General features: G+C 34.9%; 3 protein-coding genes and 1 pseudogene across 3 annotated transcripts; all 4 read right to left on the bottom strand.

Moving 5' to 3' along the window:
- Positions 1 to 6,451: 6,451 nt before the first annotated feature.
- Positions 6,452 to 7,199, bottom strand: LOC108825226 (kunitz trypsin inhibitor 6-like). Its single transcript, XM_018598546.2, has one exon. It carries the CDS (start codon positions 7,144 to 7,146, stop codon positions 6,529 to 6,531), a length of 618 nt encoding a protein of 205 aa, XP_018454048.1. The 5' UTR covers positions 7,147 to 7,199; the 3' UTR covers positions 6,452 to 6,528.
- Positions 7,200 to 10,086: 2,887 nt separating this feature from the next.
- Positions 10,087 to 11,061, bottom strand: LOC108826427 (biogenesis of lysosome-related organelles complex 1 subunit 2-like). The gene is made up of 3 exons (XM_018599814.2): positions 10,731 to 11,061; positions 10,600 to 10,694; positions 10,087 to 10,516 (listed from the first exon to the last, which is right to left on the bottom strand). Exons 2-3 carry the CDS (start codon positions 10,684 to 10,686, stop codon positions 10,214 to 10,216), a joined length of 390 nt encoding a protein of 129 aa, XP_018455316.1. The 5' UTR covers positions 10,687 to 10,694; positions 10,731 to 11,061; the 3' UTR covers positions 10,087 to 10,213.
- A 3,223-nt stretch (positions 11,062 to 14,284) lies between these two features.
- Positions 14,285 to 15,534, bottom strand: LOC108823732 (protein LIGHT-DEPENDENT SHORT HYPOCOTYLS 1). The gene has a single exon (XM_018597006.2). It carries the CDS (start codon positions 15,014 to 15,016, stop codon positions 14,438 to 14,440), a length of 579 nt encoding a protein of 192 aa, XP_018452508.1. The 5' UTR covers positions 15,017 to 15,534; the 3' UTR covers positions 14,285 to 14,437.
- Positions 15,535 to 15,573: 39 nt separating this feature from the next.
- LOC108823733 (uncharacterized) lies at positions 15,574 to 15,695 on the bottom strand (annotated as a pseudogene).
- Positions 15,696 to 21,746: the final 6,051 nt, after the last annotated feature.

The raw sequence follows: 21,746 nt of genomic DNA, 5'->3' as shown, positions 1-21,746 counted from the left end.
TCTTGGACTTTTTGTTGTATGTCTGAAACAGATTGTTAAGCTTCTCTCGCAAGTTCTTGATCTTTGCATCACGTGTACTCATGTCGAGCTTCCCTAAACAACATTGGACAATCGAAAGCTTAAACCGTGGATCGAAGACTGCTGCCATAGCAAAGAGACAACTAACTTCATCCCAATATTTGTCAAACTTCTCTTTCATTGGTGGCACCATGTATCTGACAGCATCATCTTCGCTGTTCTCATTTTTTTCAAGCCAATTATGGATCAGCCGAACTTGATAAAAGTACAAGTTTGCAGTCGGGTAATTTGATCCCGACATCAGCGCTGTGATCTCAGCAAAAGGTGCCAAAAACTCGGAGATATTGGCTGCTCTATCCCATTCCTCAGCAGTGGGCGCTGTCTTAAAATTCTTCTTATCAAATATCTCCAACTGAACAAATGCTTTACGGTACTTGATGGCTCGCTCAAGCATGTAGAAAGTAGAGTTCCATCTCGTCGAGACGTCCAAGATGAGCCACCCATCGTCTACTGGACCCGTAGCATCCACACATCTTTGGAACAGTGTTTCTCGCGTTGGCGATCCTAAAACATACTTAACACTCTCTCTTACTTTGTGCAAAGCGCCTCCTATAACCTTCAACCCATCTTGCACAATCAGGTTAAGTATGTGAGCTGCACATCTGACATGGAAAAACTCGCCTCCACACAGTAAATCATCAGACAGATTGAGCTGTGATTTCACAATATCTTGCATCGAGTCATTGCTTGTAGCATTATCTAGCGTCACTGAGAACACCTTTTTATCAATTCCCCATTCTTTCAATGTTTCAAGGAGCCGAAGTGCAACATTCATACCATTATGTGGAGGTGGCAGAGCACAAAACGTCAGAATCTTGCTGTTCAACCTCCAGTTCCGATCAATGTAATGTGCTGTGACACACATGTATCCTTCCCGCTTCACTGATGTCCACAAGTCAGATGTGAATGACACTCGTCCAGGAAGAGTCGCCAATTCTCTCTTCAGTATGTCTCTCTCGCTTTCATACAACTTGTAGACATCTGATCTCGCCGTGTTACGACAAATGGTTTTGACATCTACATTCAAATACTTCCATGTCTCTCTCACTCTTTCATACTCGACGTACGAGTAAGGTAGATCATGTTGTACTATAGTCTTAGCTACCAGCTGCCTAAACACAGTATGATCATACTTGCGAGATACTACTTTCCCCTCGAGATTGAGTTGTTGCTGGTTTCCTCTATCCCTTGGATAAATTTTACACCTCAGACAATGCCTTCTCAACCCACTGGTTCCATGCGAGTGGGAATGCCATGCATACTCATTCCTGCAATGATTGCATGCCGCTTTCATCTTTCCATTAGGTTTATGAACCACTTTGAAATCGGCCCACACATTTGATCTTTGCCTTTCTGCCCTTTCCTCTTCACCAATTTCATCCTCATCACACTCTTCTTCATCCAGTTCATCATCAAAATCCGGAATCACCTCGATCTTCTTCTTCCTCTGCGACGGAGTAGGCGTTGCCTTCTTTTTTGGCGACTGGCTAGCCTTGGCCTTGCCTTTTTGCGACTGTGTCAGAGGCTTCCTTCTCCCTCCACGAATCACAGCTTTCAGGGGTACATACTTCTCCTTTCTACACGTCTGTGAGGAGGAGCCTATGCCACCATCTATAGTGGATTGCATCATGGGTTTCCCGGTCGCTGTTCCAAAACTGCTCTGCCTGCGAAGGTTGCTTCTTTGGGGTTGTGGAGTGATTTCAACATCAGAATCATCACTATCATCATTAAGACTGATAACCTTTCTTTTGCTTCCTCTCTTCTTTCCACCAGAAGCAAAATCAGTTACACCAGGTTCAATCCTTTGATCAGTGATCTCTTCAACTGCAGCAAGAGCAGCTAAGGTACCTTGACTCGCGAAGTCCAAAGTTTTTGGTGGAGAGTAGTCTGTATCACAGGTGAACTGCTCTTCTGAATCGCTGTTGGATGCCATGGTCTCTCTGCTCTCTAGTTTGCGTTAGGTTTTTTTTTTTTCAACTTGAAGTCGTGTGATTGTGTGAACGTGGGGCTAACTTAAAATATTAGGGTTTTCTAATTTTTTCTAATATTTTAATTGAAAATAATTATTAATTTCCATAAAAACTTCAAAATACTATTGTTTTTATTTAAATTTGCTTGAGGACAAGCAGCAATTTCTAACGACAAGCACAACACTTCAAACTAACAAGGCATCTATCTATCATATTTGCAAAGCAACTTAAACAGGCAAAGCAACTTAAACAAACAAGAATCGATAACCTAGCAAAGCTACATAAACAATACTGTGTACACGTAAACTAGCATGTTGAAGTCTAAAACTCTTAAGAGCTTACTAACCTGAGGTACTTAAAGCTGCTTAATTGGATGAAGCTGGTTACTACTGGAGCATCTGAATCGCCATCCTTCTTTGTTCACCATCACTACTGGAACATCCTTCTTTGTTCACCATCAGTCCATCACTCCATCTCCTGGAGCATCCTTCTTTGTTCACCATCAATCATCTCCTCGAGACATACAAAAAAAAAATCTTAAGTAGCTGAATAGCAATAAGACAAGTAACTAACAGTATCACATTACACTATTGATGACAAGTGAAGTGAAAACATACTTGGATGATAGACATTCAAAGATTCTGTGCCGCCAGAAGGAGATGGTAACAAGCTTCCACTTCCTCAAGCATCATCTCCTTTCACATCATTTCCTCCATCCGTCTTTTTCTCTAGCTTAAATGTACCCACAATCACCTGTAACGAAAAACCAGAGAACTAACCAATGAATCTCCTTTCTAAATTCAGTAAGTTTGTAATATAAAGCTTGTAGTTTAAAATATAAGATAAGAAGAAAGATACCTGCACTGGACCAGCAGCTTCAAGGAGTCCCCCAACTCTTCCACCGGGGATCTGACCATCTGAACTAGATAAACAAATGCTAAGGCCACCAGTTTTCCCACCGTGTTCGCTCCGAATATAAGATCCACTCAGTGAGAGGATCTCGTACTGACCCTGAATAAAAGTTTGTCATTCTGAAGCAAGTTAATAAAAATTATACGCAACTCTAACACAGTGTCTCAGAAGAGTATGTAAGATTTTTTAGCTATAACATAACATAACCAAGACACATTGGGACACTGGTTTTAACTAACCTAACCGCAAACAGAGACATAAACAGAGACATTGGTGGATCTTAATGGAACACAAACTCCAACGGTTGATTTCTGAGAAGATATGAAGCTCTGGTGCTTCCCTAAGCTGAGAAGTTCCATAAATGAGTAGCCTGTAAAAGAAGAAGAACTAATTTGTTAGTGCCGACCCTATAAATCAACAACATACAACAAGAATCTTTACTTATCTGTGACATGCATGGACCGCCGGACAGCCTAGGAGCACCATCGATGAAGAAACCATGGCCGGAGCGGGATCTTCTTCTTCGGTGGAAAGATATTCGCAAACTTCTTGAGTTCTTGTTATGGCTCCAAGCCTCCAAGAAGTTTCACCGGAGGAGATAGAAGCCGGTCTGGTAGACCGGAAGCAACATCAGCCTTCAAACACGGTCACCGGAGCTCCTTCACACAGCATCGCCTTCATATCGCTCTCTCTCTCTCTCTCTCTCTCTCTCTCTCTCTCTCTCTCTCTCTCTCTCTCTCTCTCTCTCTCTCTCTCTCTCTCTCTCTCTCTCTCTCTCTCTCTCTCTCTCTCTCTCTTTCTCTCTCTCTCTCTCTCTCTCTCTCTCAGGTGGAGGCGCAAAACGAAAAATGGAGAGTAGGTTTGCGGGACTCCAAAAGACCGCAGGACATCATTGGGCCATCCCGCATCAGGCCCATCCCGCATCAGAGCCTGCCCGCAAGTCCCGCAAAAAAACGGGCCTACAAACCCTCGGCCCGAACCCGCCCTGCTACAAGCTTTACCGGGCCTGGCCCGTGGTCCAGCTCCACTTTTGACATCCCTATGCATGAGAACCGAACCCACCCGGACCCGGAAAGATCCGACTCGAACCCGGCCCGAAATTTTATAATATCCGAATGGGGTTTAATTTCAAAACCCAAAAAACCCGAGACCTGTCCGTACCCGAATGGGTACCGAACATCCAGGTCTAATGAGTATTTATCTTTAGAAAATTAAACTTTATTTTGAATGAATTAAGTTGGTATAACTCTGATAAATTAATTTTATTATGTGGTTAATTTTTTAATAAAAAATTATATACTTTTAATAAAGATTTATACTTTTCAATGAAAAATTTCAAATTTTTTTATGAATGGTTAAACTATATTAAAAAGGAAAAAACATAATAATTAAGTGGTTAATTTTTGTTCACTACACAAAATATGAAGAATGGTTGAAAATAAATTATTTGAACTTGGAGGAAAAAAATAAGAATTGAATCTAATTTCTTAATCGGCCCAAATGCCCAAGAGAGATGATGTGGGCAGTTGGCTGGATCAAAAAATATGACCCAATATAGATGTGTTACTTGATTACCCTTAATGAAATATGCAATGTTAATAAAGAAAATTGTATTTTTAGTAAAAAACCATTAGAATTCTTTTTAATAGTATAGATTTATTTACAATTGCATGATATTATCTTTTTAGTCATTAATTTTCAATTAAAATCCCTGTATATTTATGTATCTACCGAGATTTTATCTATCTATATTTGAAAACATTTAAATGGTAACAATCCTCACTCATTATAGAAACTAATCAATCTCAATAAATATCGGAACTAATACTCCTTCTGTTCCACTTTAAGTAGTGTTTTAGGATTTTTATTTTGTTCCATTTTAAGTAATGTTCTCACTAATCTAGGTAGAATTTAATATGATTTGAATTTTATGACCAATTATAAAATACTGTACTTTTTTATTATTAGTTAAACTAGTTTTATTTAATGTATTTTTATGTTACCAAGATAAACTACATAAAAATATGTGTTTTCTTAATGTATATGTAATAACCTAAAACATCACATAAAGTGGGAGAGAGTGAGTAACAAACTTGAAAATCAACGATTGCAAAACATGATAAAAAAACCAGCATTAAATCAACGATTTTAGCATATAAACTTTTAAAAAATTGGTACCACAAAAAGAAAGTCATGGACTAATAAAGCCGACAACCCTAAATTACATCCCCTTCTAATAAATACTACGATCTACCCTTATTTTTGCCACTTAATTTCTTAACTTCTAAAGAGTAAATGTTTAAAGGGTTTAGTTTGATCATCAATATTGGCATGTCTTTGTTTGATATTTTCTAAGCTTCGTTTATTTTTTAATTTGAGTTTTAGTTTGATATTCATTACAAATCATTTTTTGGCAGGTCGGAGATAATTTAAGAAGTTATCCAACTTCGTAAATGTGATGATATCAATCTCTATTACTATTCCCTTCAGATTAAAGATAGAGATGATAAAATCAAGATGTTTTAGTTCTCTTTCTTCTTTTTTAATTACTGATTTAAGTTTGTTTAATCTATAAGAGAGATTTTCAGCTGTTTTGTCTTTCTGATTCTGCTAATTCTCAATATTAGTTTTACTTTATTACACTGTAGATGAGATGTTACTATGGTGCAAGTAAATCCGGTCAGGCATGGATTTTCATAGGACGGCTCATATGATGCAATTAGGCGTAGATCTTCATAAGACAGGTAGTATTGTCGGTTGTCGAATTGTCTATATAATGTTCCTAATCATTGTAATATCATAATAAATCAGCATTTAAAAAAAATGAGATGCTACCAATTTTTTGCAGAGATACAAGACACATGATCTAATTAGTCACTTAAACAAACTGTGATATTTCTCCAGAAATACAAAATACACAGAAATAATTACTTTAGAAACTTAGATTAATACATTCTTTTGTTCAACCGGTTAATACATAATAAGATTTATACTTTGATTTTCTATCAATTTATTATAAATACAGATTGTAAATTAAGTGTATTCAAATAAAAATAAAAAGGAGTTACAAATATAAAATGGTTACAAAGACCAATCAACATAATAACGGACTCATATAATAAATCCACATATTTATTTGTTTGCAGAAAAAAGAATTTCAATTCAAAATTGTATAATTTAAGGTATTTCATAAGTAAAAATATTACACCGCCAAAAACTTTAATACTGAGAAAAACAATACAAATTTATGCAATACATCATAGAAAATTGATTCAATATAATAAATAAAAATCATAGTATAATAAATACATCTATATATTTCCAACAAATTGAAATAGTTATATTGATTCATAAACCATAATATAATATAAATAATAAATTATAAAATAAAATAAAATATTTACAAAAGAAACGAATTCTGCTGTTTTAAAATGCGAATTAAAATCTAGTAATATTTTAATTTTTTATTAAGTTAGTTACTTCATTTTCCCGTATACATCATGTTATACAACAAAATCTTATTTTCTTTTGAAATGAAAACGTTACATTACATAAAAATAAACTAAACTTATTCCTTAGGCATATTCCGGTAGAAATAAACCTCCATCTCTCCAGCAAACCTCTTAGCCAACAACTTTTGTCTACCAACTGGTTCGTTAGATAGACTGATAGTGATTGGATCAACATTGTCGTTGTCTCCGGCAGTAAACTTGTAATATTCATTGGCTTTATGTATAAAGAACTTACTGTCTTTGCTTGACTTATATCCGTTCAAGACAACTTCACCATCTAAAGTTGTGCTATTCTGAACAATTCTCCAGAACCCGGATTCACCACATCGACCAGGATTAATGAACTTAATGTTGAGTTCAGTTGATTCGTGTACGGTGTTATTTGGTGCTGATGCTGGTAATAGAAACATAACTTGCGTGGGAAGATCTATAGGTGAATTTGTGATCATTACCGGTTGTTGTGGGCATGACTTGGGATCATTAGATCCCATATTCACACGGCAAATCCACATCTTGTACTCGTACGTCATGAAGCTGATGTAATAAGGAACGTTGGCCATAACCGGCTGCGCATCCGCATCATAAACTACGTCGGTGCCTTCACCAAGAACGCCACATGATGTTGTTATGGCCATGAGCAAGAAAGATATCGTTATCAATCGAGATGTTTTCATCTTGTTTTGTTATTTTTATTGCTTTTGTATTTATTCTCGTATATATTGGGTTCCTTTATATAGGGAGAAAAATGGGTTTCAATTTTCAAAATACATCACCAATAACATACGTGTTGAACTTGTAAACTTTTATATACATTTTTTCCTTACAATACGGGTCAAAACCCAATATCTTGTCTTTTATACATCACTAGTTGCATAGCCCCCGCGCAGGCGCGGGGCCGGTGACGTTGTTGATGTATCGAGTGGTTTTGTGTATGTGATTTTATCCATTGATTATGCCCTTGAATATCTACCGAATGTTGTTTGATGATTATACCAGGAATACTAAAGAATGAGACAATGAATTTTGAGTTTAAAACATGAAATTGTTTTTTATTATTAGTTTGTTTTGGCTCATAAATTACTTTTCCGATACATTAGAAAACTTATATTTGTACGTTGCCAATGATTAATACAAAGACAATGAAATTTATGGCCGTAGGCGAGTGTCGAAATATTGATTACATTGGTATAGTTCTCAAAGCAGATGGTGCATATATGGTTTTCCTCTTCGGTTGTCGGGTTACTTTTAGGTCCGTGATGATTAGATCAACGTCAAGTCTTGCGGTTGCATTTAGATTGTAGTCTCTAATGGTGAAAGTAACTTGAAGATGTTGGAATATAATATTATGGTTTTCCCTTATTAAATTCATCATATATTGGTTAGTCTCCTCAATAAAGAATGTAGAGTAGTGATGATGAATGTCATGATATGATAACATGAAATCTAATGATTCGGCGACTGAGTTATTGTAATTACCTTGATTGTCAAAAATTGGTGGTACCTGGAAATCGATGATTGTTGTGTGTTTGGTCTTTGTATATAGACCTGGAGTAATTGTCTAGGATTTGCTCCTGTTGATGTTGTTTGGTGTGAGATTCGATGGGTAAGAAGTGAATTGTTATTCATGTTTGTGTTTGGTTGTGAAAGTTTATCACATTGTAGATATGTTTATAGGTTGTTAGGAATTGATGTTATTTTTGCCTATTTATTTTTACGTTTGTTTATATAGTGCATTTACTATGATGTTAAATATTGAAATTAATGTTTTAGTATTTAATTACGATGATTAATTGAGTTCTTCTTGTTATGAAGACTAATTTTCTCTTTGTTTGTTATGATATTTAAAATGGTCAAATAAGAATAATTGTAAATTTTTCTCATAACATTAATCATCCATAAAAAATATTAATATTTTTTATTTGCATAAAATGTTAACCTTCACAATTGCTTAACGTATATCTTTATTTTCAAATTTATCGAAGAAATATCTTCAATACAAAATGAAGATTCTATTCATATTGTTATATAAATATTTATTTTAGTAGTTTATTTGAGCTGTGGAGTTTTGTTTTTGTTGTCTTTCTAATTATTTGAATTGTTGATCATAATATTGAAACTGTTTTCCCTAATGTTTTATTGTAAAGTTTAGTAATCGTGGTAGGCATGGGCATTTTACCCAGATCCGAGGATCCGACCCGGAATCGACCCGAAAATACCCGACCCGGAACCGATCCGAAAAATTATAGGTACTTATATGGGTCTTTTTTTTAGACCTGCGGGTATCGGGTAGGACCCGGACCCGAACCGAGACCCGATCGAGTATATATATATGGTTTACAGAGGGGCTACAAATCAGAAATATTTATGATCAAGCGATTTAAGATGGGGAGATGAATAGTTTACCGGTAAAAAAAAATTACGAACAGAAAAACAGCGCAACTCTATAACTCAGTCCGATACAATGATGAAAAGAATTCTAACTCATGTTAAACAATGATGATTTACAATATGAGAAAACTATAATTCTTGCAAACTTAAGCTATTTCTTAATATAACGTGATGAAGCTCATTTAAAAATAAATCCCATAATACATTTGCAGACCCGTTCTGAGAGAAAGCCATGAAATAATGGCTTCCAACCTTCATAAATATATATTAGTTTCGGCCATCAATGAATAAATTATCCATTAGTTCAGTGGTATAAATGGTGGATGTTGTATCTTAGTAATCTGGGTTCAAACCATAGATTTGACAATTTTTAACATTTTTTAAAAGTGGACCTCACGAAAACGCTGACATGTCGCATCAGGAGTGATTCAAGTGCCTCATTATAGTATAGATTCGAAGTATTGCCTCACTTTACTCCCGGTTTAAGATAGTTATTAAATACTAAATGGTTACATACTAGCATTTATGAAGATAAGGGTTTGAATACCGCTCATAAGAAATTATTTTCCCCTTTGAATATGGAGAAACTAGTACTCAGGTTTTGAATTATTTACTCATCTTCCTGAGACTTCTTTCAGTCTATCGTAAAAAGTAGTCCAAAACTGATAATAAGGACACGAGTTTCGGTCAAAGTCACTAATTGAGAAATAAAGCTTAAGGAGATGGAGCGAGTAGACGTTCTAATTGAACAGAGAATAAATAACAATACTATAAGATATGTTTCAACTGTAATTATTAGCCAGAGAATAAATAACAATATTATAAGATATGTTTCAACTGTACTTATTAGAAGGATAACCACGAATTGAGACACGACACGTGTAGAATGCCGTCATTGATTGCCATCTCTTTTGTAATGAAAAAATTAGAGACATTTCGTGGAGTAATGACAGTACATATTCTGATACAATACTAAAATAAAACACTATATAATAGAATGTGTTTAAAAAAAACACTGTATAGAATACAGAGTCACAAAGCTAGTATTACATTTACATATAAACTGAAACAATTTTTATATTACATTCACTAGAATCCATTAATATATCCCAGCTTCTGTAATTAGCTTTAGTTGATTTATCATTTGTCCACCTGATATACCGATTGAAAACTGGTTGTTCATAAGAAGCAACAACTATAGTTTGGTTCCGACACAAGGAGACAAGTTTGGTTAATCCAATTACAGTTTGGTTAAGTTTCCACAAGTTTCCACATTGGTGATGATGAAAAAAGAGTGAGGGAAAAAAAAAAAACAAGAGTGATGGTGACTGACTATTATTACAATGGTATGAATCATTCTGTAACAGTCTCATTAGACCTACGATGTTGATGATGATGATGATGACGACACTCAGCTCGGACTTTGGATTCTAAGACAGAGACATAACGATCGAGAACAGAGATGACAGCTTCAAACTCCGACACTTGTTTCTCTATCGCATCCATCTGTCCCACGAACTCATCCAGGCCTCCGCTTTTCGACTTCATCTGCTCCGCGAAAACCCTCAGCCCAGCCGCCACGTCACCCAGATCATCGTACTCCGCCGCAACTCTCAGGTTCATCTTCTCCAACAGATCCAGCTGATTGTTCGTTCCCTAATCCACGAGACTCGATTTCAGATCTACAATTGGATAGTTATAATCTGTAAAGTTCGGATTTTTTTTTTTTCGAAAATCACCTGGAGCTCGGATTTCACCATGGACGATACACTCGTGAAGAGGTTCTGTAGCGATTCGGCTAGATCATTGCCGCTTGTATCCGCCATGGATGGAGATGCTTATTCTCGAACGCACAGAAAGGCTCTTCTTTTATGTCTTTGAGAGAGAAGGCGAGGACGAGGAAGAAGAAACAGAGTTCTCTCCTGTGGCTTCTCTAAAGCCCATTAAGAGCTTCTTTAACAAATAAAGCCCGTTAATAAGCCTTCTTTAATAAACATAACGCCCATTAAGAGCTTCTTTAACAAATAAAAGGAGAAATGATATTTTGATTGGTATATGAAAATTGTGCAGATTTGGAATGAGTCCGGCCACCATTGTCCTTTTTTCTCGGATGTAAGCTCTCTTGAAACTCATTGTTGTTCCTTCTTATGATAACTCATAACAAAATTAGAGAGTTTCTCGTTAAAAAAAAAAACAGGTTAGAGAGTTTGTTGGGGATTGTCAAAATGAATTCTCAGTAAAACAAAAAGTTGAATCTACATGCGGGAGAAAGGAAGGGGTTTGCAATATATATATAACGCAAACGAAAGAGAGAGAGCTCCATTGTTGTAATCAATATTCACTTCGGATAGAACCAATGCGTTCTGTTTTTATTGGTTGTTTAATTTTTGGTGGTTTTATTTTCTCCAAATAATGAAAATTCAATTATTTTGTGTAAACTATCATCTTAAAGTAAAATTTATAACAAAATTCATCATTTTGTAATTTATAAATAGAGAAAATCAATTTATTTGCATATCAAAAAATATCATTTTTACTCTATGTTTATATTAGTCTTTAATCAACTTTGTACTTTTTAAAGGATCATAACAATAATTCTTCAACACCCAGAATTATACTAATTTTTAAGTATCCAAAACTCAAAAATTAGCAATTTTAAGCAGAAACTGTTATTAAAATTTTAATCAAAATTGTTGTCAAATTTTAATCAAAAATTGTTAATAATATGTAGTTCTAAAACTATAAATTAAAACTGGTGAGGTAAGGTATGTTGAATAAATAATATTATTTAACTAGTAGTAGTCTTGTAGATTATTTCTGCCACCAAAAAATACAAGTATGGTGCATTATTTCATCTACTGTCTGTCATTGATGAAACTGATCGAATCATCAGTAGGTCTAAAAGACTATACCTAGGCCGCTTCCCAAATCTGGGAAAGTAATAGAGGTGGTGGTGAGTGAGTGGTGACTGGTGACAAATCATTCAAATCAAAGTTTTTTTTTGTAAAATGTAAATTTGAATAAATTAAATAAAAAATAAAAGTGGGTGCAGATGATCTTATTGTACACCGGGCCGGACAGAACTTACTCGGTTCCACGTGCGAATGGCTTTCTAACCGGGACCACTGCTGGAGTAAAGCCGGTGGAGACGTGGTAGGCATCGGGTGCACTTCTTCGATGGTCTGTTTAATCGAAACCGTTCACTTTTGTGTAAGTGTGAGAACATCGTACCAACATGTCTGCTGATTGGGAATTCCTATTTGTGTCTATTGAAGAGGTTTGATCTTCTCTGAATAAGTAAATTCTAAGGATAATTGATTAGGATAATTATTTTTGAAAATATTGATATCTATCCGTATTTCTGTATGGTAGGTACCGTGAAACTTCATATTCCTCTATGCACAAAATAATTGATTCTGTAAATATCTCACGTGAAAACAAGCCAACCCCAAAACTCTTTGATGTGCATGTTTTCTTGTTTTTTTGTTAGTTTGTTTACTTCTAAATATATATCCACTATAGGTTTAGCAGTTTAGGTTATCAAATTCTCAAACAAATTTTGTTACGGTTTTTATTTTTGATAATTATATACATCTACATCTGAGTCTCTGACAAACCAATTAAATTTCTTTCTTTTTTAGCAACTACCAATTAAATTTCTGTCTCTGGAAAAACATATACACAACAAGAATTTCAGTCATAGTAATGCATATTTTAAACAGTTTCATTTAGAGTAAGAGTTTGCCAATTTTATAGTGCACTTTATTTAACCTTTTTGTCAAAGAAAAAACATATATATAAGTTGTATACTGAAAACATATGTGAGAACTTTGACCACTGCAGTTTATATGTTTTGATGATATTACCAATTTTTCATCATTTTAATTATACTGTAATATTCTGATAGCTTTAGTTTTATAATTTTGTCATTTATTTAGTTTATCTTTAATCTGTAAAATATCACTTGGTCATGACTATTGACAAGTGAGAGAAGACGGAGACACAATTACATTTCGCGTATAGATGAAATGAAAGCTACGCTTGCAAACTTTCGGTTCGTGAATGTGGATTTAGAAGAAAATTTTATAATGTTAAATTTTATCTTAATAGTCAATTAGGCAAATATTCTAACACATTACCTTGTCAATTTAGTCATGGTTTTTATTCTCCTACTGTTCTATCTTGAGTGAAATCATTTTGAAAATGTTTGTATACATGAATTAATAAGTAGAATCAATAATTTATAAGGTGGCCTTGAAAATCAAAACAGTGACAAAGAAAACAATAGTAATCATTTAATGCGAAAACATGTGAGATGGCTTTGCTCATCAATTTTTGGGACTAAAACAGGCAATAGCTAGAAACGACCAATCTGATATTCCCAGACAACAGTATCTGGAATTGATTAAGAAGCGTACATTTACAAAGTTGTTTCATTCACAGTTTTATTTAGGGCCGGGCAAAAAACCCGGATCCGAAAACCGAACCGAACCTGATCTGAAAAAGTAGTCAAACGGATTAAAAATTTTGGTATTTATAAAACCGAAACCGAATCTAATCCGAACGAAAAATTTTGGATACCCGAATGTATCCGAAATAGATATATATATATATATATACCTAAATATATAATTATTTTTTATTTTTCCAAAATACTTGAAAATATATACAAATAATAAAAATGAATGTCTAAAATAGCTAAATTATACTCAAAATACCAAAAAATACTTAAACAATTTATTGATTCTCTATCCAAATGTTCAAACCAAACTAATTTATATGTTAAGTTTGGTATTTTAACATTTGTTATTCAAATTTATTTATAATATATTATTTATTTATAGATTTTGAAAAATTTAAAGTGTATAATGAATTTTAAAATTTTAAAAATAATTTAAATGGTTTATCCGAACCCAAACCAAACACGCAAAGATCCAAACCGAACTCGAACCAAAATTTAGAAAATACCCGAATGGAACCTGAAATCTTTGATCCCGAAACCCGAATAACTCCGAACTGAACCCAAATAGATACCCAAATGCCCACCCCAAGTTTTATTGCCATCATATCAGGGTTTTGATTCTAACAATGAAACGCGTTATTAGTGTATATATACCACACTGATTAACCATTAAAGTAATCATGTACATACACACATTCAAATAGATATATAGTCTATATATGTATTTCATATACAGATTCCTATCATCTTCAGAAAAATATGCAGTTTATCATCGCATGGAGAAGAAATGATTGTTTATCATCTAAAGTATAGCAGAGTTGTATATAAAGGCGCCTCCATTGATCATCAAACATACTAACATAATCATATGAACCCTAACTGTACTAGGTATCAACATCGTTTATGATCCTCAAACTGATGGAAGTAAATATAAATCTCCAAAACATAAATGATCAAACACATTAGCGTGAACAATCATAATTTATAGTATTCATAAACAAATAAATGAGCAACAGCATCATCAGTGGATAATGTAGAGAAGTCATTACATTAACACACACATATAGAAGCAAATACGAAACAATACACTTTAAAGTAGGGATACATATATATGATCATACAGTTGCACCCGAGTAATTAGCCATCACAGACTGACCTTGATGTGGTTGCTGTTGCTGTAGCAGCAGAGGCGGCTGCGTTTGCGGTAACGTTTGCGTTTTCTGCCTGTTGACTCTCTTCCTCTTCTTATCATAACTAACGCCGCGAGCTTTGGCCTGGAAGTCTCTGACTTCACGGAGGTATAACCTGACGGCGCGTGAGCCAAAAGGGTTAGCCTCGGGAGGGCCACCGTTCTCCTCGTAGGCGGCACGGAGACGTCCGATGAGGGCGTCGAGTGAGCCCCAGGCTTGTCGGAGAGGGCAAGGACAAGGTGCTGGAGGGTTAGGGAGGCCGAAGAAGGCGCAGTTTTGGTGGTGAATTTTTGTTTTCCCGAACTGGTCGAGGTAGCGGAGGAACTCTAGCACGTGTGCGCCGCTGCACGATGGGAGAGAGAGCGGAGGACGGTGGTTCCGGAGGTATTGACAGAACGTGTTCCAGTCACGGCGTTTCTGGTTCTCGTAGCGGCTTGAGGAAGGAGGTGTTGATTGTATGGAGGTATTAGGGCTCCTGTTTGCTTGGTGAGATATCAATTCCATAGCTTATCTTTGTTTCTTGTTTGCTAGGGTTTTTGCTTTTCTTATGTGGATCAAAGAGGTTAGGGTTCTTTAATAAACCAGAGAGAAAGGGAGAAAGAGGGACTTAGCTGCTCGTCATGGTGAGGATGATACTATGTAAGGAATAGATTCAACTTTGGTAAATCAAATCTAGCAAACACATATGAGCAGAAATAGTGAGGCAAAGAGAGAATAAACTGAAAAAGGAAAGAGAGAGAAGTGTGGTTTGTTGCTGCTTATAGAAGAGGAGAGGAGTGGGTATATAATAAGTGAAAGATATCAAAAGTAGGATTCTTTTTTTCCATTTTATAATTTTTCTAGCTTTTCTACTTTGGGATTCGATGGAGAGACAGACAATACACAAAATCACATTTGTCAAGAAGAATCAAGAGTGTGTTAAGTAGTTTCAGGACTCAGAAGCATTATAGGAGGTCATCTAAAGAGAGAGAGACTGAGCAGATGAGTACTTGTAACCTATGAGAGAAAAGGAGAAAGGGGGCTGAGTGTTACACAGCGTGGAAAAGAGGAGTTTCATAGCCTCATAGGTAAAGAGAGAGAAAGAAAGAGTGACCAATGGATCAAGTGGGGAACTTGAAGTTGAACATTGACATGACATGAGGAGGAAGAGTCTGTGTTCCTTGCCAGCAATTTGCAGCCACATTTTCATTTTTTAATTATTGTTAATTTTTTCATTACTTTATGCGTTGCGTTGCATTTATTTACTTTGTTTTCGCATTATTCTTGTTTGCTTCCTTCACTTTAATCTTTTTAACATTGAAAACGACATCGTTAACAAACAGTATATATTTTCTTTCTCCGGTAATCATGGGTTATAAACTCAGAATAACATTTTTTAACTTGATTGTTTCTTCAGTATAGAATTCTTCAGAAAGGAAAACAAACAACACCTCCTTGTTGAGAATCCAAAATGCGTTAGTGTCTATGCCCACGCAAATTAAATTGTATATTGTTTGCTTCAAGTCGAGTAAAGTTTTATGTGTGCACTTTCATCTCAAATGTAAAAGCTGCCAGTTGAGCAGAGGTACTAGTAATCGTGTTAAATCTGGCAATAAACCCGACAGTAATTTTCAGCACCAAACTATTTGGACAAATTTAACAATTTATTTGTTAAGAATATTCTGTAGGACGATAATACAAAAAAATGTATGTTATACATAGAGAAAATTTCATCAAACAATGTTTGAACTTTGAACATTGAAAAACGATCGCTAGTGAAGTATATATTTGGCGTTACTAACGTTCTTCAACCTTCGAAAACTTGGTTGTTGGAAAAATTATTGCCGATATATTTAGTTATTAGTGTTTGGTAGCGACGAATCATTAGTCTACAGTTTTGTTTGATCTCACCGTTTGTCTCTCTACAAGAATTTAACTTGAGTACATATTTGCTTAATAGTCGTTTTCTCAAAATGTATTTACTAGAGATTGATTATCAACAATTTATTTTAAAAACGACGAAAGTCATATCCCTTATGGAATATACTTGACAATTTTAAAGTAGTGTTTAGATTGGTTAATATCGTTTATACTCTTAATGAATAAATTATATAAATTATATAAATTAGTCAAAAATAAAAATGAATTTAAGATCTATTTGATTAGATAAGTAATTAAAATCAATAATAAAAGAATTATCCAAAATCTAAAATATATATTTTAAAATAAAAAGATAATTCTTATATATACTGTGTTGTTATCCAAAAATACAAGTGATTAAATTAATAATAATAAAAATTATCCAAAATTTCAAATATATATTTTTAAAGAAAAAGAAAGTTAAAAATTCAAAAACATAAAACACATTACTAAATATTAATCAAGTAAAAGAATTATTTTGTATAATTAAAAAGAAAATACTGAATGATTTTAAAGATTTATTTATTAACAATGAATATAATGTACAAATAAATTTCAAAAAATATAATACTTAAATATTTCCAATTAAAACATTATTAAGAAATACAAACTTTTTCTTATTAATATATATATTAATAAGTAGTTATGAAAATGTTTATATCCGCGTACGCAGGCTAAACACCTAGTTACTACATGTATTGAAATGGACTACGCATCTAATCAACCTTCATTTTTGCCAATGATATTTTTTTGGCAAATGATTTTTCGCTTATAAACATGATTTCCACCCAATATTTGCAATATTTATGAAATGAAAGCTTAACTCGACATGTTATGCGGGAAAAATTAAACGAGCAATTTTTTATCAGATCTGATTTCATGATTTGTAAAAGATTTATCATATGATAGATTTGTTGAAGATATGTTATATTAAGTTTTATCATTTGCACATGTTTGTGAGAAAAAAATAAAGAATAAAGGCTGCTAGCTGATTTTAAAACGTTTAGGAATTTTAATATTAAAAAACTAACCCTATATATTTAGTAATCAACTAATCAAGTGATATTTAGAAATGAATCTGTATGTACTAGTTTCCTGTGTAGATATACGGATCTCAACAGAAAGCTTCATAATTAAAAAGGTGAGACGAACACAGATATACATTACATATGATTTTCCCGGAATTAAACTGGATTAATGTATTAGAATCTCTCCCACATCGTTAATGATGTGTGGTCCTTGGGCATATATATGTGATTGGGCAATCCTCCACTCTTGAGTTAGTTTTTGGGTGTGAGTTAGGCCCATCACTAATATGGTATCAAAGCCTATGGTAAAAAGTCCAGCAGATGATTTCCCATATAAATAGTTGTTTACCTATGTAGCCTATAAACATGGCCCATCTTGCTGTGGTATGTCCGAGATGTTGAGTTTGGGCTGTTTCCGTGTTGGACCGTTTTTCCACCCACATCTCGAGAGGGGCGAGTTAGCTTTTGGATGTGAGTTAGACCCATCACTAATATAATGTCTATATTCGATATATACTAGATTGAATCGACTATACTTTTTTAGTTGATCAATTTTAATGTAGATTGAACTGATATATGTTTTTCTACGGCGTCTTATAAACGCTTAGAGACTTTTAATCTGATGTTATTAAGTTACAAATGGAGTAATTGATGTTTGTTTTAAGTTCACTAGCTTTCATCTCATCTTACATGTGACATTTCCAACATAGTAAAGGACCTAAATAATATCATAATAATAAAGTAAACATCAAACATGGGCCTTTTAAATTAAAGGTAGAGCAAGTGGCGCGTAAGAAACCACGGGTTTAGGAATCCATCTCTGTCAGTGGAAAGCAAGAAGAAACAGTGCTTTGATTTGACACCAACGTCGACGTTTATTTGTTTGTTCGTTTTTCAAACTCCGTTAATATCGGTTAATCATCATACTTACGATTTTTTTGGCTAAACGGATGTTGTCTGTAATGCGCCTCGACCATGTTTCAGTATTTGTTTTTTTCTTGAAACTCATGTTTTACAGTTTTAGTATTGTGAAGTCCATTTTGATTTGTGGTTGACAAACCTAGTGTTTCTACTTTAGGTTTGAAATTTGATTTCAAATGCTAATCATTCCACTAAACCCTTTGTTAACTACTAGAATTATAATCAAATTGTCATATATTATTGTACTCTTATTTTTGGAAGTGAATTATTGTACCATTATTTTTAACATTAACAGATTTTAACGTTTTTTACCAGCATTATTTCCCTATATCAAGAAACATATGTTTTGTTATCTCCGTAGGATATAGGATACTCCCTTCATTTCATATTATAAGTAATTTTTTAAAAAATGTTTGTTTTAAAATATAAGTAATTTTTATTATTTTATGCAATTTTTATTTGTATTGGGTATATTGTGACCAATCAAATAATTTATAATTATTTATTATTGATTTAAATATACTTAATTTATATATTAAAAACTATTTTTAAAATAAATAATATATGCATTCAACTAAAACTACTTACCTAATGAAACAGAGAAACTAATAAAATAGTAGAACATTGGTACGGGGAACAGAGTTCCAGCATTTGGAAACTAAAGCCCTATTAATTAGATCATACTACCATGGATCTATATAGGGTTGAGCTTTTAAGACCTTTTCTTGGTTAAACCAATCCAAAACTATTATTCTTCGATATTCAGAATTGTCGTTCCTATTTGTAGCAAAATACCATTTTCCATATTTGGCAAAAGATAAGTATATATATACACTCTTCACATGTCATAATGATTCTCTTCCTCCCTTCTTGTTTCTCTCTCAGGGTGCACTAATCTTTTTTTTTTTCCTTCTGAAAGATTCATTGGCGAATCTAGGAAAAAAATTTTGTGGGAGCATAAAATAAATAAAAGGTGTAAAAAGGCAGGTGGGGATTTGAACCCTGGTATAGGAGGGGCAAACTCTTAGTTGAAACCAACTTTGCTACGGAATATATGATGTTTCTTAAGTAAAAAATGTTTATTTATAGATTATTGTGGGGCAGTTGCCTCCTCCCTGGTGAACCTAGGTTCGCCACTGGAAAGATTTCATTAAACCACAAAACAGAGTACAAAACAGAGTACGAAACATAATACAATCGATCAACCCAAAAACAAATGGCATCGATCAACAACCACAAACAACAACCTCCTCCCACGGAGCCAAAATCAGAGGAACCGGCTTTCATCGACAAAGAGCTCGAAGAGCCATCCCGGATGGCCCCTAGCGACGTAAGATCGCACTCTTCCTTGCCGTGTAACGCTTTGTGCAATGATCGCCACTCCTCTATTCTCCTCTTTCGAGACGCTCAAAAGTTGGAACTCCTCCATATGAGCTAATCTTCTATTAAGTTCCTCAGACTGAAAACGCAATACCGGTCAAAGCTGCGGTTTCAGAGTTGCCGCAAATATTTCTCTGAAATCCCCTGCAAAGACAATCTTTCTGTATCTTAGACTCACCATACTATCCATCGCCCAGAGAATAGTAGTAAGTCTTGCGTCCTCCAAGCTGTCAATAGCTGAGAAAGCCCTTCTGCTATGAACCATAACAACACCTCGATGGTTTCTTACGACCCAAGCAACTCCAAAGAGCTTGGATTCCTTGATCCATTAAAATCCCACATTACACATTAACAACCCTTCTCTGGGAGGAGACCATTTACGAACCTTTTTGACCTCTTGATCACGGCTCTGAACCGTTAATTGGTCATCAACCTTTTGTGCCAGTAGCCACTCTTCAAAATCTTTCTTTGCTTTTAACTGTATCTCCTCAGGCTCCCATCTAATCCCCTTAAATAACAGATCATTTCTGCTCTTCCAAATGGCCCAGAGAAGCCACGGCCAGAACCTATAGTCCTCTATCCCTTCTTTTACATTCTTGGTAAGATCCCGGAGGAAGTTTATGTTCGAGTACACACCGCCTTCATGTAAACCAAAGTGCGGATGTGGGGTGCCCGAGAGAGCCCAAGCTTGTCTAGCTGGATCACATCCAAAGAGCACATGATGGATGTCTTCACCTTCGTTACCACACACCTGACATCTAGTGTCCACCTTCATTCCCCTTTTTATGATTGAGTCTGCTACTGGGAGCGCTTCACTGAGTACTTGCCATAGAAAGACTCTGATTTTTGGAACCGTGGATATCTTCCAAATTCTTGCCTTGATCACATTAAGCGAAGGTGAGATCAGAGTTTCAGGATAGTGTGCCTTGATCTTGTGATCCATAGCTAACCAGTACGCAGATTTCATCATCAAGTTACCACTTCTGTTGAATTTCCAAGAGAAAGAATCATGGTTAAAGATGGAAGGTTGAGAAGCCTTGATTAGCTCCACATCTGAAGAAACAAAGATCTCCTTTAAAGCTTCTAAGTCCCATCTTCTCGTGTCTTTGTCGATCAGCTCATCAACCATTAAGTTCACATCGAAAACATCACTTGATTGTTTTTAATACTACTATTTATTAAATTAGCTTACATCTTTTTATGTTGAAATACTTGCCGACGTTTTCCCAGTCAAACGAAAAGGATTGGTACACATCCCATATACATTCTTGACACTAACGTACATAAATATGTGTGACACCATTGAACGGGAGTTATGTAGATATATATGTACTCATCGTCTGAAATTAAGGAGTCTTAATAAAGTCCATAGATAGATACACGTGCATGTAAGCACAATAGTATTACTTTTAGAATAAATGGTCTATTGAACTTATATGAGCTCAGCTCACTCACATGCGTAACTTTGACATTGAAGTAACTTTCATGCTCACATCGCATGTGTATAAAGGAAGCAACAAAGAAAACGTATGTAGCCGCAGCGCCGGCTTTGTATCCTTTCCCCACCGGTGTCGTCTACTTCGGAGTTTCCTATGTATCGACGTCTTTGTTACTTTCGTAAAGAGTTGAAGAACTGGAGAGATTTTAGAGATTGGGCTTCTCTTCCTGATGGGCCATTGCCAACTTTATGGGCTGCTAAATTATTTTTCTTATCTTATTTCCTGATTGTTTTTACATCAGGGTTCGTAATGGGCCATTATTGGCAGGCACATTGTTTCAGATAGGCTAGAATTTGATATGGGTTATCTAAGGTTGTAATAGATACACCTTTGCTTCTTTTTAGTTTAGTGCAATCAAAGTTTCACAAAAAAAAAGAAACGTATGATAGATACGCGAGAATAGCTTAGAGAAGTAGAGAGAGAAAGAAAAAGCAGATCCCTCTTTGGGTCCGGCGGTCGGCGGCGCGTGAGCGTCCGTGCCGCCGCCGGAGTCCGTCCTCTTGTAGA

The sequence above is a fragment of the Raphanus sativus genome, chromosome 9, assembly GCF_000801105.2.
Source record: "Raphanus sativus cultivar WK10039 chromosome 9, ASM80110v3, whole genome shotgun sequence".
NCBI lineage: Eukaryota > Viridiplantae > Streptophyta > Magnoliopsida > Brassicales > Brassicaceae > Raphanus > Raphanus sativus.
The sequence above is the reverse complement of the archived record's forward strand: the minus strand, read 5'-3'. Positions and strand labels throughout refer to the sequence as shown.

What these genes read in the sequence shown, in the direction of transcription:
- LOC108825226 (XM_018598546.2), bottom strand. Translation starts at nt 7,146, where the DNA reads ATGAAAACATCTCGATTGATAACGATATCTTTCTTGCTCATGGCCATA.
- LOC108826427 (XM_018599814.2), bottom strand. Translation starts at nt 10,686, where the DNA reads ATGGCGGATACAAGCGGCAATGATCTAGCCGAATCGCTACAGAACCTC. An exon ending in TGGTGAAATCCGAGCTCCAG is followed by an intron (nt 10,517 to 10,599) that starts GTGATTTTCGAA and finishes CTCGTGGATTAG; the next exon opens with GGAACGAACAATCAGCTGGA.
- LOC108823732 (XM_018597006.2), bottom strand. Translation starts at nt 15,016, where the DNA reads ATGGAATTGATATCTCACCAAGCAAACAGGAGCCCTAATACCTCCATA.